Source organism: Rhea americana, unplaced genomic scaffold (assembly GCF_003343005.1).
Source record: "Rhea americana isolate MKP2758 unplaced genomic scaffold, rheAme1 scaffold_90, whole genome shotgun sequence".
Taxonomy (NCBI): domain Eukaryota; kingdom Metazoa; phylum Chordata; class Aves; order Rheiformes; family Rheidae; genus Rhea; species Rhea americana.
In genome coordinates, this window is record NW_028187089.1 from 2,592,989 (window position 1) to 2,609,794 (window position 16,806).

The 16,806-nt window shown below is 68.5% G+C and overlaps 1 protein-coding gene across 4 annotated transcripts in view; it reads right to left on the reverse strand.

Annotated features, from left to right (window-relative positions):
• Positions 1-2,295: 2,295 nt before the first annotated feature.
• Positions 2,296-16,806, reverse strand: part of SHROOM4 (shroom family member 4) — a 15,385-nt gene continuing 874 nt past the window's right edge. The window contains exons 2-11 of one of the 4 annotated variants that reach the window (XM_085324344.1): positions 12,459-12,610; positions 10,561-10,692; positions 7,687-9,853; positions 7,380-7,441; positions 6,221-6,820; positions 5,595-5,710; positions 5,254-5,509; positions 4,946-5,126; positions 4,471-4,743; positions 2,296-4,361 (exon numbers count right to left, since the gene is read on the reverse strand). In XM_085324344.1, the coding sequence (XP_085180470.1) occupies positions 4,092-4,361; positions 4,471-4,743; positions 4,946-5,126; positions 5,254-5,509; positions 5,595-5,710; positions 6,221-6,820; positions 7,380-7,441; positions 7,687-9,853; positions 10,561-10,692; positions 12,459-12,610 (4,209 nt within the window). In that variant the 3' untranslated portion in view covers positions 2,296-4,091. 4 annotated transcript variants of the gene reach the window in all.

Consider the following 16,806-nt stretch of genomic DNA (forward strand, 5'->3'; position numbering starts at 1 on the left):
GTGCATGCGGAGCAACAGGGATTCACGCGCCTGCACGCTCACTCGTGCGTGGCCCCAAAGGCGCCTCCGCTACCCTCAGGAGACCGGTTTGCCTGTCCCCAGAGGCAGCCGTGGGCCAGGACTCACAGGCGCCAGTGGATCCCAGGCCAGTGCCACAGCACGAGGTGCTACGGGCCTCTCCGGGAGCAGCCCTTCCTCCACGGGTGCTACAGAACCCCCTGTGCTGGAAACTGGACAGGCCCAGACACGAGTGTCCTACATCCCTCCAAAGCTGCAGCCCCTTCCATGATCTGCCCCCCCACCCCACCCTACACACACAGCTCTGGAGGAGACTGCTGGGCATCCCAGGGCCATGGCCGCACCCTACATGTGCCGGTAATAAGCTGGGGCAGGAAGGAGTGGATTTGGCCSTGGCTGGAGAATTTTGGGTCTCTGTGTTTCCCATGGTGGTAGCACTGCTGGCCCTCACTGCAGCACCACTACCCTTTTGCACACACCCATCACCCTGCCAGTTCATAGTGTCCTAAAGACCAGGGGGTGAGGAGCAGATGGAGGTCTGTAAAGTGGAGGAATTATGGTAAGAAGGGGACAGACACCAAGGTCAGCAGCTCCTACAGCAGTCCCACCTCTGTCTGAGCTTCTGGGAAGCCAGGAGATCTGGGCCTGCGGGTGCTGGGCTACCATATTGTAAGACGAGCCTGCTGGACTGCAGCTCCCCACAGAGATCCCCAGGATCCCCCACCCTGGGCCCAAACACACTGTTTGCAGACTAGTGTGGCCACAGTCAGCCTAGGTGCTGACAGCCAGGATGCTCAGCAGTGTAGTGGTGCCTCCTTCCTACCAGCCCTTGGGGACTGGGGTCTGTGATCCCACCTGGTAGCCATGAGGACAGCACAGAGGGGCAGGCAGGTTTCAAATGCATCATGGGGAACACAGACAAGTGTGCGTGTGCTCACCCACATATACCTACATTTACTGGTATGCGTGCACTCACACAGGCGTGTACATCCACGCATCTGCACACGCACTCACCCGCATGTGCAAGAGGCCATCCATGTGTGTCCATCTTCACCCATGCCAATGTGTGCTCACGAGTGGGCAGATGTTCACCCGTGTGTCCATGTGTTCACACGTGTGCCTGCTTCCAGCCATGCATGCACATGCTCTGATGCGTGGGCATAACTTGCCCATGCAGGTGCTCACATGCACGTGCATGCGTTCAGCCAGGTGTGCGAGTGAACACAGGCGAGTGCATGCACGCCCTGGTGTGCCTGTGCCAGCTTGCAGGGGGCCACGTGTTCAAGCGCACATACAGGCACCCGCCTGTGTGTGCCTGGGCCTACCCACACGTGCGTGTGCTCACAATCATGTGCACGCGCCCATGTGCATGCGTGTGCGCGCGCCCCCCGCGTGTGCTCACCTGTGTGCGTGTGCTCACACACGTGTGCTGGTGCCATCCAGCGGCCAGCTGCGACTTTGCACCACGGCTGCCCAGCAGCCCTGGGTGTTCGCGCACCTCGGCCCAGGCGCCGGGCCGCCTGGCGTGGGCAGGGGACGCCAGGCCAGGCCGTGACACCCCGTGCTGTGGTGGCAGGCAGTGCCCAGCCCACTGGCACGGAGAACCTGGCAGCCGAGATGGTGCCCAGCCGGCGAGAGGTCAGCAGCCGTGACGCTGGTGCCCCCCCGCCACACTCCAGTGGCTAACATTACCCCACAGCCCTGTGAGCTGGCAGGGCTGAGCCAGCTCAGTGGGGGCACCAAGCCATCCCTGTGAGCTGCAGGCACCACTCCAGCAGTGCTTTGGGGCCACAGGGGCACCCCCTCACCAGTGCCTCTGACCTAAAGCTCCCAGCAGCCACGCAGCCCAGCGTAATATGCCCCCCTGCCCACCCTGGGGCTTGTGAGACCAGTGATGCCATGGCAGTGAGTGCCATGGGCAAAGGTATGAGCAGAAGCCCGCTCAGATGCTGCCTGTGTCCCCTCTGTGTGTATCCAGGAATGGTCCAGGCATCGTCGCCCGCCCCCAATCAGCCTGGTATGATGGGGCACAGAAGACCCCACATCCCTCTCCTGGGATAAGATAAAGCCTTGGCTTCTGCACTGCCACGGTACCTGCTGGCTCTGCAGGGCATCACTGTCAGGTGACAGGGCCCCAAGGGGATTTGAGCTCAACAGGGCYCATCTGGCCCCCACTGGAACGTTCCCCCACCCGAGGTGGGCAACAGCCATCCCCAGGGCCACCCAGCCAGTTGCAACGTGCCAGGACATGGAAACAAACCACACAAGACAGCTTGGTTGGCTGCGCAGCAACCGCTGCTCCTTTAGTGTGTGAGAAGCACAGCAGCACTTGGCGAGAGGACAGCAAGCAGTGCTGGCACCAGCACTGGCACCGGCACGCTCCTTCCCAGCAGACGCCTGTGCTGCTCAGTGACTGCAGGTCAACCACCAGCAACACAGCACACACCTGAGAGCAGCATATCGTGTCCCTCCTGCACGCCCCGAATCCCACTGGCTGCTCCTCAGGGAGGTCCAGCCACTCTTTGGTCCTAGCAATGGTCCCACGTGGACACGGGTGGCAGCTGAGATGACAGACATGGAGGGGGAAGCAGCCCCTGGCAGGGAGCGCATGAGGGCCAGAGCTGTGTAGGCATCAGGGAGTGGTGTCCAACGGGCTGGAGGGGAGCCGGGGGGCTCAGCACCCTCTGCCAGCAGAGCTATGAGGATGTGTGGGCACCCAAGTTGTGCRGCCAGCCTGGTGAAGGTTTGCAGAGGGTTCAGCTGGCATGGAAGAGGCAGCCCAAGGAATGACCCCTCAGAGCCATGGAGCCCACCTCCGTGCTGCCACCAGGTCCAGCACCCAGCTGTGGGGCCACATAATTTGCGGAGCAGACGTCTGGCACTGCCAGTGCTGGTGGGGCTGCCACATCTGGCTGCAGCAGCCCCAGTGGTGCCAGGAGCCCCCCCCCCCCCAACAGGTGCTGTTTCTGCAGGGCAGAAGTGAGGACCCAGGGTGAGGTTTAAGTGCTATTTTTGGATGCCAGGGCAGGAAGGGGCACTGAGGGGTGGAGGGCATGAGCCCTCTTTGGTCTCTGCAGGAGTTTTTTGCTGTCGGGCCATGGCTGGGGAGGCCCCATGCCAACATCACTCATGACAGTGGTACCTGCAGTCCCACGCCATGGCACAGCACCCATCCCCGTGTCCTCTCCACAGGGGACGGGGGCTGCTATGGCCACAAGGTCCCAGCTGTGCCAATCCTGCTGCGCCCCACGTGCAGGGCTTGCCTGCTGTGGGGCTGGCAGGGAGTGGGTTAAGTGCCCACTGGCCAGAGCCATTGTTTCAGACACAATGGAGAGGAAGAGGATGCTGGGGGCCGAGGGGCTGGGGCAGCTCCCCAGCACATTCCTCCAGCTCCGGCTGGCCAGATGGACAGAGCTGGAGCTCATCAGACTGACCAGACAGAGAGGAGAGTTTAACCCTTGCAGGCACTGCTTGGCGAGGCCCTGTGGCATCTCTGGCTTTTAAGGCACGTGGTGCAGCAGCAGCCGTGAGACGGGCACTGATTTCCAGGAAAAGGAGGGGGATGCAGCCGGAGTGGGCAGAGGCAAACTAGGGTGAAGGGTCCACCCCTTCACCATCTGGGCTCCTTACCCAGGACTGCTCTGTAGCACCAAGTCCCCTCCACTGCCGGTGCCCACAGCTGGCATTAAGTTCTGGTGCCTCCTCCCCTGCTTGGTAAAGTAAAAAAATAAATAATTTGCAGGGGATGGACAGACAGACAAACACGAGCCAGCAAGGGGCCGGATCTGCTTTGGTAGTGGCGGCTCTCTGTGCCGCTGGGAAGACGGCAGGCAGCAGGGGCAGCGCACTGCAAGCACCTGTCTGCCGCCTTGGCCCCAGGAAGACTCTCGCTCTGCTGGGGCTGGCCACAGCCAGCCACAACCCCCGTTCTGGGGTGGGGGGGCAAAGAGGCACCCATGGTCTGCAGGGGCCCCTTGCAACTACAAGGCACTGGCGAGCTCGGAGTGTAGCTGCAGGCAGAGCCGAGCCTGCGCTGCCCAGGCGAGGGGAGGCCAGCTGGCCTGGGCATGGGGCTAACAGCCCATGGGGGCCTGGCCTAGACTCTCCCGGAGGCAGCGGAGCTGCTCCTGGCCCAGTTTGATCTTCTCCTCCAGTTCCCTCTGCTCAGTGATGAGGGCCGACTTCATCTTGACAAAGTGCTGGTAGTCCTGGAGGTGCTCGTCGCGCAGGTACCGCGCCACCATGGCGCCCACCGCTTTCTCCCGCCGCCCCACGTGCTCCTTCAGCTCCTTGGCATCCTCCAGCTGCGCTGCCAGCTGCCGCTTCTTCTCCCGCAGGGCCAGCTGTGGGCGAGACAGGTGGTGTTGGAGGCCTGGCAGCAGGCTGAGCCCTGTGGGCCACCCCTGTGCCCGCCCAGCACCCCAGGTGCCCCCTACCCTGGCACACGCCCACCTTGTCCTCGGCGGAGGCGTGTGGCCCCAGGCTGTTGAGCGCGTTCTCCACACGGGCCAGGCGCCCCGAGAGTGAGAGCAGCAGGTTCACCACCTTATCCAGGTCGCCCACGAAGAGGCGGTACTTGTCAAACTCGCCGGGTGTGCAGAGGGCCTGCAGGCGGGCTGCCAGGTCCTCCCCCAGCGCCCCATTGGCGCTGATGTCCTCCTGCAGCCCCCGCTGCGCCTCCTGCAGCACCGATAGCTTCCGGCTCAGGCTCTCAATCAGCTGCATCTATGTGAGCAGAGAGGTCAGATGCCCCCGGACGCCTGGGCCCCATTCCCCCCACTGGGAAGAGGCAGGCAGCAGGGACCCCTGCGTCCCCCAGGGGTTCGTGGGGCCAAGCCGTCCCACTCCCACTCGGCAGGCGCAGCCCGGTACTGCCCCCACGTCTTATCCTGCGTCCTGGCTCCAGCCCCAGCAGTGCCCGCTTTACCTTCTTCTCCACCAGCTCGTGATCGACCTCGTCATCCTCCGAGCTCCCCTCCGCCACCTCCGGCAGGTCCTTCATCTTGTTGAGCAGCTCAGCTTTGCCCGCCGAAGTGTTGTAATAGGCAGAGTAGGATGTGGGGCTGGCGGGACCCCCGGGGGGTGGCGAGGTGGGTTCTGCCTCCAGCCTGTGGGGAGAGCGGCCCTGCTAGGGAGCTGGGCGCTGGGGCAGCGCCGCAGGCAGAACCGAGCCGCCACATCCTCCACGTCGCCAGGGCTATGCCCAGGCCAGCAGCAGCGCTGCGCTGGCCTTACCTCTCCTGCGCCGCGGCCTCCGGGCGCCACTCCGGCTGGAAACGCTCCTTCCAGGCTCGGCGGTCGCCCACGGCCAACAGCTCGCCCATGAGCTCRGCGGCGGTGACGAGGGCGGCCGGCGGCACGAGGATGCCGGCGAGGGAGCGGTCCCGGCCTGCCACGTCCCACATCAGCTCCTCCGAGTCGACACGGCGGGGCTGGGGCCGGCGGCCCGCTCCCTCCGGCATCTCCGGGCTTGCCTCCGGCTCCTCGGGGGCTGCGGGCAGAGGAGAAGGGCCCCATGTGAGGGGCATCACCAGCCAGCACGGCCCCCAGACTGGGGACAGGCGGGGGGCACTCACCTGTGCCACAGGGGCCGGCCCAGGCCCGGTCCCAGCTCCGGCCGAGCCACTGGGGCTGCTCCTCCTTCTCCCAGCGGGCTCCGGCCTTCGCCCGCTCCTCGCCAGCCTCGTCCGACCTGCRGAGCCGAGCCCCGGCGTCAGGGGCGCCAGCAGGCCAGAGCGGCTCGCCCGCCGGCGCCCGCGGGTGACGGGGCCCCGGCGCACCGTGTCCCCTTCAGTCACGGGAAGCTAGCAGCGCCAGGAGGGAAGTCGGGGACGTTCCCCTCCCATGGAAGGGCGGCCGGCCGGCCGCAGCCGGGGCCATCGAGCACTCGGGCGTGGGGATGCCCAGCAAGCAGGACAAAAGCGCTGTGGGGACAGAAGGCCCGTCATGGCCGAAACCCGCCGGCCCCGGCACGCAGGGCGGGGGACAGGCAGGGCKGTGACCGGGCCCGGTGCCGTGCAAGGAGCCCCCGGTACGAGGACAGCTCTGCAGCAAGGCCCGCGGCACCACAGCGGGACCAGGCCCCCGCCTCCCCCCAGCACCCACTCCAGCCCCCCGCGGCGAGCTGGCAGCGCCTGGCACGCTCCAGGGGCAGCGAGGGGCCGCCTGGCGCCTCGCGGGTCGCTGAGGCGGCGCCACTTGCCTGCAGAAGTCGTCAGCACCGGCGTCGGGCTCCGGCGTCCTCCGGAGCGAGCTGGGGCCGTGGAGGTGGGCGCCGGGGCGCTCCGCCGGCTCGGTGCCGTGCCCGCGGGGCCTGCCCGCCTGCTCCGGCGGGAGGCTCCGCGAGCGCTCCCGCGCCACCTCGGCCGCTCCGCGGGACAGTGCCCGCGGCTGCTCCAGCGCCGCGGCCCCACCAGGCCCCGGGCCGCCCGGCGGGCAGAGCTGCTGGTGCGAAGGCCGCCGCGGCCTGTACTTCTCCCAGTTGGGGGGCGGAGGCCGGGGGGGCGGCGGGCCCTTCTTTTTGGGYGGCTCCAGCTTGGCACAGGGCAGGTCCCTCCTGTCCCGGCCCCGGGGRCTGGGAGGCTGCAGGTTGAGATGGCTCTCGGAGAAGGCTCTGCCCCGCAGCGGGCGCTGCGGGGGCTCTGGGGGGCTCTCAGGGGAGTGGGCCGGCCGCTCGCCATCCCACGAGAGGTCGTGCGTGGACGTGGCCCGGTAGCACGGCGGCCACTCCTGCTCAGCGGTCTCGAAGCAGGGGCGGAAGGGGCCAAACCTCGGGAAGCCCAGTCTGTAGCGGGAGAGCTCGCTGCGGAGGCAAAGAGGACACCCGCCRCCCCCGACACCGTCACTCGCCACGGCGCCCGGCCCCGGCAGGCCCCGGCAGCGGGGGCCGCTCGGGAGGGCTCGGGCCAAGCGGCCAGAGTGCCACCAGCCTCCCCAGCAGCCAGGCCAGCAGGGCGCCGCCTGCCCCTGCCTCAGTTTCCCCAGCTGTCCAACGTGGGATGGAGGCACCCAGCTCCCTTGGTGGGGGAAAGGCGCTGGGTCGGAGAGCTACCGGTGGCAGGCGCTCCTCAGCCCTGGCACAACGCTCAGCAGGGCACCTGTGCCCTCCTTCCGCCCCACTCCCCGGGGAGCATCTCCACCCCTGCCCCTCACCCACAGCCCACTCACCCCGGGACAGGCCCTGAGCGCCCAGCCCAAGCGCCCAGCTAACGGGGTCACATCACACGTCGCAACCCTGAAGCAATGGCGCGCGCCACCCTGCGGCCCCCGGCTCCAKCCCACTCTCCTCGTAGCAGACACCTCCGGAGGTTTCCTGCCAAGCTACACGGGTGCCCCCCCCCCAACCCCCCGCCGGCGCCTACCTCACGGACTGACTGGTTTTCCTGTTTATTGCCGGCGGCTCCCACTCGTCCAGAGGAAATTCCTAGGAGGGGGAATCAGACGGAGCGTGAATGGCAGGATCGGCCCTCCCTTGGGCGCCTCCCCCAGCCAGGGGCCGCGGGCACCRCACCGATGTCGCGCGTCCCGGGAGAGGGGGGCGGACACGCAGGAAGCGCGGGCACGGCACTGAGGAGGGGGAGGCGCTGCCGGGCCCCCTGGGGCATTGAGGGGGAGAGCCCGGAGCACCCAGCGGCGATGGCAGCAGCCCGCTGGCAGTGGCTCACTCACCGGAGTGAAGGCTTTCCGGGGCGGCCAGGCATCGCTCTCCTCCCGCGCAGCGTGGGAGGACGGGCAGTAGCAGTCGGAGCAGCGCGTCCAGGAAGGYGGCGGCGGGCAGCGGTAGCCGTGGGGCAGCAGCGAGGGACACATGTCACCAGAGCAGTAGTGGCAGGGCTCGCGGCGCACGGGGCCCGGGCCCCCGTAGGCATAYGGGATGGCCCGCAGGTACTCGAACTCCCTGTGCCGCGCCAGCGGCTCGTAGTAGGCGGGCTGCTCCCGGCAGCASTCGGCGTACGGGCCAGTGGAGCCGGGCCGAGCAGGTGAGGGCGGCCCGTAYGGCTGGTCGAGGGACAGGCGCCGGGAGTCGCGGTGTTCGGCGCCCACAGGCTGGAAGGCATTGGACTCGCCCGCCTTGGCCCGGTAGGTGCTGGGCTGGGCACGCCGGGCAGGCAAGGGCCTGCTGCTCTCTTCGAAGAACCTGCGCCGGTCAGCGAAAGGCAGCAGGACAGCCTCATCGTCGGCCCGCAGCGGCGACCCCGGCACCTCCTGCCCCTTGCCGTAGCCCTCTGGCTCGCCAGGGCTCGGGGACCGCTGCGGCTGCAGYTTGCGCTCAGGGGACCAGCGCCAGCGTCCCCTGCCCACCGGCGCCGACCGCTGCCCCTCGCGCTCGGGGGACGGCAGCCCTTTGGGGACGGGCGCCAGCTCGGGGCCAGCGGCATCACGGCTGCCCGCGCAGGCGGGACGCCGGCCGTCCTCACTCGGCGCGGGGCTCAGGCGCTCCGCTCGGGCCCGCGGCCCCTCCGCGCAGCCGGGCTCCGCCACCTCGTCGGCCTCCTCCACAGGCTCCTCGCCGCGCAGCAGCGCCGCGGAGCCCCTGCTCTTCTGCAGCTGGGCTTTGCGCCGCTGGATCTCGTTGCGCAGGTTGGTGGCGAAGCGGTCGCTGCGGCGCCGCATCTGAGCCGAGCGGTGGTGAGGGGCGCCCGCTCGCCGGCCCCCCGCCCGGCCCTCCTTGCCCTCCTCCTCCACCAGCGTCTCCACGCTGTGAGCGGGCGTCAGGCCACCGCTGGCTGGCTCGCCGCTGTGCCCGCAGGCTCGCGGCAGCTCCGGGCAGCAGCGGTAGGGTGGCAGGCGACGGTATGTCTCTTGGCAGCGTGGGGTGTCAGCGACACAGCCCCCGGGCGTCTCGGCGGCCCCCGTGTCCCCAGCGCCTGGTGCACGGTTGCCCTCCAGCCGGTGCTCGGCGTGCAGYGGGGACAGCGTCCAGCGGTGCCCGTCATGGGCTGGCGAGGCTGGTGAGGCTCGCCCGCTGCTGCCCGCCCCCACCTGCAGGCAACGCAGCTGGGAGGCCAGCAGCTGCTCCGGGGCGCTGTGCCGGTGCGGCGCGTGGCAGCCGAGGGGAGCCAGTGACTGGCTGTCACCTGCCACGTCTGGCCTGGCGTCCGGCATTGGGTGCCCGCCACCATCCTCGTATGGCCGGTCCCCATGCACGTGCTCCACGCTCTCCACCAGGAGCTGCTCCGTGTTGGCTGGGCAGTGCTCCGGCTGGGAGCTCAGCATGTAATACTGCTCAGAGGAGAGACGGTCCTTCGCATGCCCAGGATACAYCCCTGGCATGTGCCCACAGGAGCCTTCCAGGTCCTTGTCACGCTGGCACAGGAAGGTGTCGGAGATCCACCTGCACTTGTTCTGCAGGGAGTCAGCCGGCATGGACGCCCTGCGCCGCTCCACACCACCGGCCGGGGACGCTCGGAGGCTGTCTCTCCTCACCGGCGGCTGGGGAGGCGCTGGCACTCGCCAGGATCCAGCCGGGCTGCTGTCACGTGGGCACTGCTCGGGATGCCGGTTGGCACGGCCGGGTGACTCCGCGCCGTCGGCGCCCGTCTGGAGGTAGCGCCCGTCCGGGTGCTTGCAGGGGGCCAGGCCCTGGAGGATAGAGTCGGTGGAAGACGTCTCCTCGGGACGGAGGGAGAGGGCGCAGTCGGAGGTGTTGGAGCTGGCGGAGAAGGAGCTGTAGGCCGAGTCCCGCTTGTTGTGGTACAGGCCCTGGTCAACGGGCGAGGGGTTCCCTTCGTAGTAGGCCTGGCTGGGCTGGTCCAGGCTCTCCATGCTCCCAATGGAGCTGCTCTTGTCCGTGCTGCAGTGCCGGGACAGCGGGTTCCACTGCAGCGACAGCTCTCTGCCAGCCACAGGGCGCCAGCATTAGCAGTGCCGCAGCCCCCCAGCCCCTCTGCCCCCTGCTCAGCTCTTCCACCAGCCACAAACCACTTCCCACCCCCGGYGAAATGGGCCTGGTGGACGCCGACGCCGCCTTTGCGCCCGATGYCGCCTTTACACCCGTAGGATGCCCAGAGCACGGGGGTGCACGTGACTCTGCCCGCCAGCCCGCCCCAGCCCCTGGGACTTGCCCGGCTCCAGCCGGGGGAACGCTGGGATTCATCAGCTTCTCGCTGGCTCCAGCAGCAGCCACCGCCCCTTCCTGCGGGGGACTGTGAGCCGGAGAGCAAAGAGCAGGGGCAGAGGGTGCAGAAGGCCAGGGAAAGAGACCCCGGGGCCCACTGCGCCTGGACCACAAAGGCGTCGGCATTCAGAGAGGCAGGCTGAGAGCCCGGCCTCCGTGCTGACACCCTGCCCCACTGCCCACGGCCCGGGCGGGCAGAGCAATACCCCTCCAGGCTGCCACAGCAGGATGCAGGGGGGATGCCCAGCAGTGATGTGGGGCACCGGCAAGGGGCAAGCAAGTGAAGGACCTCAGCAAGAACCACCCCAGGATTCCCCAAGCCTCCCCTGCCCCGCGCACTCCRTCCCACCCCATTGCAATGGGCCAAGCAGGTACTCCTTACGCCCCTTCCCTTCCCACATCCCGCAGCCGCCCCATGGGCTCACCTGACATCACATCCCGAGGGCCAGGAGAGGCTGAAGGTGTCAGTGGGGCAGTGCATGGCAGTGGCGTCGGGACGGAGCTCGGAGAGCTTGGCCACATGCCAGGAATGGGGCCGGAGAATGGGCACGTTCCTCCTGCCAAGAGCAACAACGGGAGAGGACAAGAATGGGGAGGAAGCCGGGCCGAGGAACCGGGGCTGAAGTCACTTCCTACAGGGCTTCCTGTCCCCCCCAGGCCAGCACCCGCCCAAGGGGGGTAGCAGAGAAGAGGAGGGTCCAGCTCTGAGAGTGTCTGGCTCTGGAAAGGAGGTGGGGGCACCCCACAGGCCCACTGCAGCAGTCACCCCACTTCGCCAGCGCTCCCCTGTCTGTTCCCAGCCACTCCGGCATCCCCTGGTCCAGGTGTCTCGGGAACTGTGGGAAGGGGAGGCCGGAGTTGCTTCCTAAAGCATCCTCAGTGCCGGCTTCAACAAGGCACCAAGCTAAACATAGCCCTGAATCAGCCTCAGGGAGCCAAGCCGCGCCTGGGCAATGACCCAGCGGGCAGAGGGCCATGGGGCACAGTATGCCGGGCCATCTAAGGAGCCCTGCTGGCCACCGCCTCAATTTGCTTTCCCCGTGGCCCAGCACAAGCTTGAGCCTCTCCACAGCTTCAGCTGTTGGAGCCATGGGATTTGACCACCTCCACGGGCACCACCGACTTTTTGAACTTAGAAGCATGGCACAACGGAGCAAGCGGGCAGTGCTCTCGCCCTGCAGGGTTGGTCTCCAGCACGATACTACGTGCCAGATGCCCTGCATGGCTTCACAGCCTCCTCTGCCCACTCCTTGTGCCCGCGCCATTCCCCCACAGCCACACCTTTGGTGGGCATCGCTCCAAAGGACAACCCAGTCTGGGAAGGTTTGCCTCAGAGGAGAAAAGCCAGGGCAATGCCCTCCAAAGGGACCTTGGAGACACCTCCACATCCCCACCACAGGCTTGACTTAGCCCCTAATCCCTCACAGGCAGGCACAAGGGGGCCTTCACCTTGCAGGCGCAGAGGATACCAAGGAGGAGATGCCAGGTCCCTGCAGGGCAGGACAAATGGGTCCGCAGTGGGCGAGACAAGCAGGGCAGAGCTCAGCTGGGTGCCCATCGCAGGCACKAGCGCACAGCTGAGGGGGAGGGAGCAGAGGGACCTGGGGACGCAGGGGTCCCTCCCTGCCCCGGGGCCCCCAAACTCACCATGGATGAGGCCAAATCCTGCCAGGCACCAGTGGCACGAGCCCCTGGCCCCCTCCGCTGCCCCGGGGTGCTGCCCTGAACCGCACCAGCCTCCCTGTGTCCCGGGAGYGGCCGCCCAGGCGCAGGAGCCGGCGATCGGCTCCGTGGCGGCCACGGGAGTGAATCTGGGCAGCTGGGACAGTGGCGGGGGGGGGGGGGCACGCAGCAAGCAGCCCTGCCTCCCCTTCCTTCCCGGGGCAGCCGGCGCGGGGGCGGGCGCCGGGAGGCAGCAGGAAGGGAGAGGAGCGAGCGAGCGCAGAGATAACGCCCAGGCGTTGCGAGAGGGACGGCAGCCCGTGCCTCTGCCCCCCCCCCCCCAAAACGGCTCCGGGCACTGGGGGAGCTCTGCACCACCTCCCACTCTGCCCAACGGGCAGCAGGGTGCCACAGCGCGGGGTGCCGTGCCCTCCCTCTGCCCCAGCCAGGGGGAACGGGGATCTACTTGCAACCAGCACCCAGCCTGGCCCCCTCCCTGGCACAAGGCACCTTYAGCTCAGACCGCAGACCGGCACTGAGGGCATCTGGAGTCAACCTGGGGGCTCAACCCACAGCAGGCAATGCCCCCCCCCTTGGCCGCTTTCCTGCCTGCAACGCGCACTGCCCCCCGCCCCTGGCACCCGCCCGCGACCCTGCCAACCTGCGGACGATCATCTTCAGGGTGCGGTAGGAGCCCTTGATGAGGATGAGGGCCTCCTGGCGCGAGCCGTACAGCGGGGTCCCGCTGATGTTCACCAGCTCATCGCCCGGCTGCAGCTTGCGGGACAGGGCTGCCTTCCCACCGTCCTCCACCTGGGTGACGGAGACGGGCGTCAGCCGGGGGCACAGCCTCGGACAGGGCAGCCAGGGCATCCACAGGTTGGGAAGCATCATGCCCCCCCACCCCCAACAACCACAGCACCTTCCCAGGGGAAAAGCCCCACGGCGCAGGAGAGGTTGGCGAGGCTCTGAAAACGGGGTGCCCCCCACCACCACCTCCGCTCCGGGTAGCCCGCCGCCGCTCTGCAGAGCCYGGCGGATCTGCCGCTGCCGAGCGGCCCGCTGGGCTCCCCTCCCCAGCCCGGTCACATGAATTTCTGAGCAAAGAAAGGACATTGGGGGAAGAAGAAAAATGTCCCTTCCCAGCAGATTCCCCCGCAGGCGCAGGCGGTACAAGGGCCCTTTGTCAGGCATGGATGCCAGCCCCCCCCGGGCCGGCACGCCGAGCCCCCCGCTCGCCACCGCCAGGCACGCCGGCAGGAGCCAGGCAAGTGGGCATTTCGAGCTCAGGCTCTTCCAGCGGGACTGCAGGGATGCCGTCAAGTCGTGCACGGGGCGCTTTGCACCCCAGAGGAGGCTGCCAGGTAGGTGCGGCCGCGGGCAGCCCTGGCACAGCAGCCGCCCGAGGGAGGGAGGACGGGCAACCTGTTGCTGCGGCTTGGCATGCATTTTTGTTATTTTGGCCAAATCTGCTGCTTTGGCAGCACCAGGAATCCTGGTGCCCAGCCCCTTGCACCCCGTAGCTTGCTGCCAGGCTGTGGGGTGGTAATACAACCGGGCAGCATGGAGCTGGGCATGCCTTAGCCTCTGGCCAGTGCCAACTCCAGAAGCAGGAGACAGAGCGCTTCCCAGCACGAGCAGAGGGCATGGGGCAGCACAGGGCTTCCCTCATGCCCTTGGCACAGAGGGGGGATGCCGGGTCCAGGGAAGTGCTGGCATCACCGAACACCCCCAAAGCAAAGAGGAGCCCAGGGGCCAGGCTAGCCCGCTCTCAGTGCCAGGCCAAGCTCAGCTGCCTGCCGGGCACAGTCCGCCCAGGATGTGGTCTGAGGCCATCTGCCTGCTCCGCTGGGCCAACAGGGCAGGGCAAAAGCCCAGAGCAGGCAGCCCCAGCATGGCACAGAGCCCCTGCCATCTGCCCCAAGCCCACTGCTGGGGCACAGGGGCACCAGGCGCTGCCCAGACCCCTAAACTCACCGCCTCAGGGAACACACGTGCATCTGGCACCCCCAGCCAGGGCATGGCTGGCAGCTGCCTATTGGGATTTGCACCACCAGCAGCAGCCCCCGGGCATGGGCATTCCTGGGGCACAGCGCCCGGGGACTCCGCCAGCTCCCTCCACGTCCTGCCCAGCTACGGGACCCGGACCTGGCTGGATCCTAAAGCCACCCCCAAGGTGGCAGGCAAATCCGGTAGGACMCTGTGCCAAGGCCCCTGCGTTCATCTCACCTTTGGGCTCCCCCAGGCTGTCCTGACACGCTTGGCCCAGCGGAGAAACAAGCTCTGCCTGCAGCACCCACAGCACCCGCAGCACCCGCAGCCTTGTYGCCACACCTGCAGCCTGGGCAGCAGCCAGGCCCCAGGGCCTGGGGCAGCCGCGGCTCCCAAGCAGCCTGGCCACGCTGCACGTGTCCCGGGGTGCCCGTTCCCAGCCCCGGTGCACAGCAGGATGTGGGCRCGTTGCCCCCTTTCTCGTGGGCAGAGCTGGCACCTGGAGGAGTTGGGAAARGGCATCGTAGGGCAACTGGGCAGGAGACCTCCCGAGTGCCAGGCATCCCTGCTCAGTGCCCCCCGGCCGCTGGCACAGGGGCATGTGGCAGAGAGCAGGGTTTAGCAATGCCCTGGCTGCTGGTGTGGGTCAAGGCTTCCCTGGCACTGCCAAGCTGCCCCCAGCTCCCTCTCCTCTGCACTGAGGCAACCCTTGTTTTGTCCCTGCAGGCAGCACCCCCATCCCCAGAGCCGGCAGCAGACCAGTGCTGGCATGGAGCTGTGTCTCCTGGCATGGGCAGGGACAGCAGGTTTGCAGTGCCAGCACCTCAGACCTGGCCGTGCCTAGGAAGGCTGGCGCAGTGACCGTGGGGGTGCAGAGCCCGAGGCTGGGCAGGGCAGAGCGTGGCTTCACCCCCGTTTCTGCGCCCCAGAGCCAGGCCACGTCTGGCAGGGGGGAAGCACCCACCCCAGTCCACCCGTCGCGGTAACGGGGCTGAGTCGGCGGGTGACAGGGTGCCTGGCGGCGGGACCCAGCCAGGGCTGGAGCGGTGTCTGGGACACTGCGCGCGCCGCGACAGGCAGGCAGGGCGCAGAGCTGGCATCTCCGGCCAGGAACTAAATCTGGCACAAACAACTCCTTGTTCTGCCTCCGCCACCGATGAACTCAGCCCTGGCAGTCAAGCCTTGCTGCCTGCTGGGCCTCGCCTGGGGCATTTCCCCTGCTCTGGGGCAGCCCTGCTCTGGGGCATTTCCCCTGACACTGCCCCTCGGTGTTCACACTGGGCCCTAATGTTGGCACAGCCATACTCCTCTCCCCAGGATGCCTGCAGGCACCTGGCCGAGCCACGTGCAGTGCTGCCAGGGCACGGGGGCACGTGGAAAGGGACTGGAAGCAACCTCAGCTGCTGCTTTATCTCAGTCCTTTGCCCACCAATTTGGGCACTGCCAAGGGCAGGGCTGAGCATGTGAATCGAGCCGAGTGGCCGCAGCCCTGCCATGCTGCCAGCGGGCACACCAGCCCTCCGGCTCCGGGCACCGGGCGGGATGGGCATCGGCAGGCTGACAGGAGCAGCTGCCTGCCCGGAGAGTGGGGGGTGGGGGTAGGGGGGGCAGGTACACGGGTGCCCGAGCTGCGCCTGCCGTGCAAACTTCCCTCCCCGCACCATGCCAGGCCAGGGGAGCACCGGTGCCCGCAGAGGGCCCTYGCCACCGCCCCGCTCGGAGGAAGGGCTCCAAGCCGGAGCGGGGCGGAAAGCCGAGCTCACTCTCTGAGCCTCCAGACGCCCCCCCCCCCCACTTCTTTCCGGCTCGGGGGCCCAGTTCCCCCCACACACACCCCGCCAGGCTGTGGGCAGGGGCTGCCCCCCTCCCCACGCGCGCCGGCACGCACGCACGCACCTCTGCCGGGCGGCGGGGCCGGCTGCCCCAGGGGACCCTGCCCCGAACGCGCAGAGCGCTCGAACAAGCCCCCTTTGTCTGCAGCGGCACACGCGGCAGGAGCGGCCCCCCGGCCCGGCACCCCCCCCTCCGGCCCCCGCAACAACCGCCCCGCTGGGATGGGGGCAGAAAGGGCCCAGGCRTTCGGGCCCGGCTCCTCCCTTCTGCCAGCGCCGCACCCAAGCCAAACGGGGACGCGGGGCGCAGCCGAGGCCAGAGCAGCGTCAGGGAGGCGGGAGCCAGGCGGCGGCTGCCCCCCGCGCCGTGCCCAGCAGGCGCCCAGGCCACGGGGGCCAGCCGCCCCCCGCGCCGGCCTAACGGATGTGCTGGCGGAGTTTCTTCCTGCAGCCGTCCCTCTGCTCCGCCTTGGTCCGCGTCGGCCGAGCCGGGCCCCTCGCACACGGCCTCGGCCGCCCCGCCAGCGCCCCTCGCCTCCGCCGTGCCCCGCAGTGCCTACCCCCCCCCCCACCAAGTTGGTCGATGAGGCTGCGCCCGTGCTAGCGGCGGCCGGAGCAGGGTGGCCCGGCAAAGCTGGGGGGATGCGGGGGTGGACCTCATCCCGGAGACCCCGAATCCCACTCCTCGYGTGCCGCGGGACCATCCTCGGCGGGCACAGGCGGCGCTGCAAAGCCGCCGCCAAGCACTACCRCCCCCACGAAGTCGCTGGGCACCCAGAGCCCTGCGAGTCGCACGGGGGCTGGCACCCAAACTGGGGGAGGGGGAGGGCAGAGGCAGGGYGAGCCACCCTGCCGCCCCCCACGCCTCGGTGCAAGAGCGGGCACAGGGAGCTGGGCCCTGGCGGCACCCGGTGGGGCGCTGCCAAGCACACCGGCAGACCCCAGGCGCGCCACCCTGGGGTGCACCACGGAGCAGGACCCCACGTGCCGGCACCCAGGCAGCGGGTCGCACAGCGCTGGCCTCTCGCCGCAGGGGCCYGCTGGGCTCCAGGCAGCGCCGCGGCGCGACGGGACGGGGGCCGGGGCACTTTGCCCACCCGGGGACCCAGCGCGCCAGCGGGGCCGGGCTGGCACCAGGGTCCCAACCAAGCGCACCCTTTGAAACAAGAAAACCCCCAGCAGCGC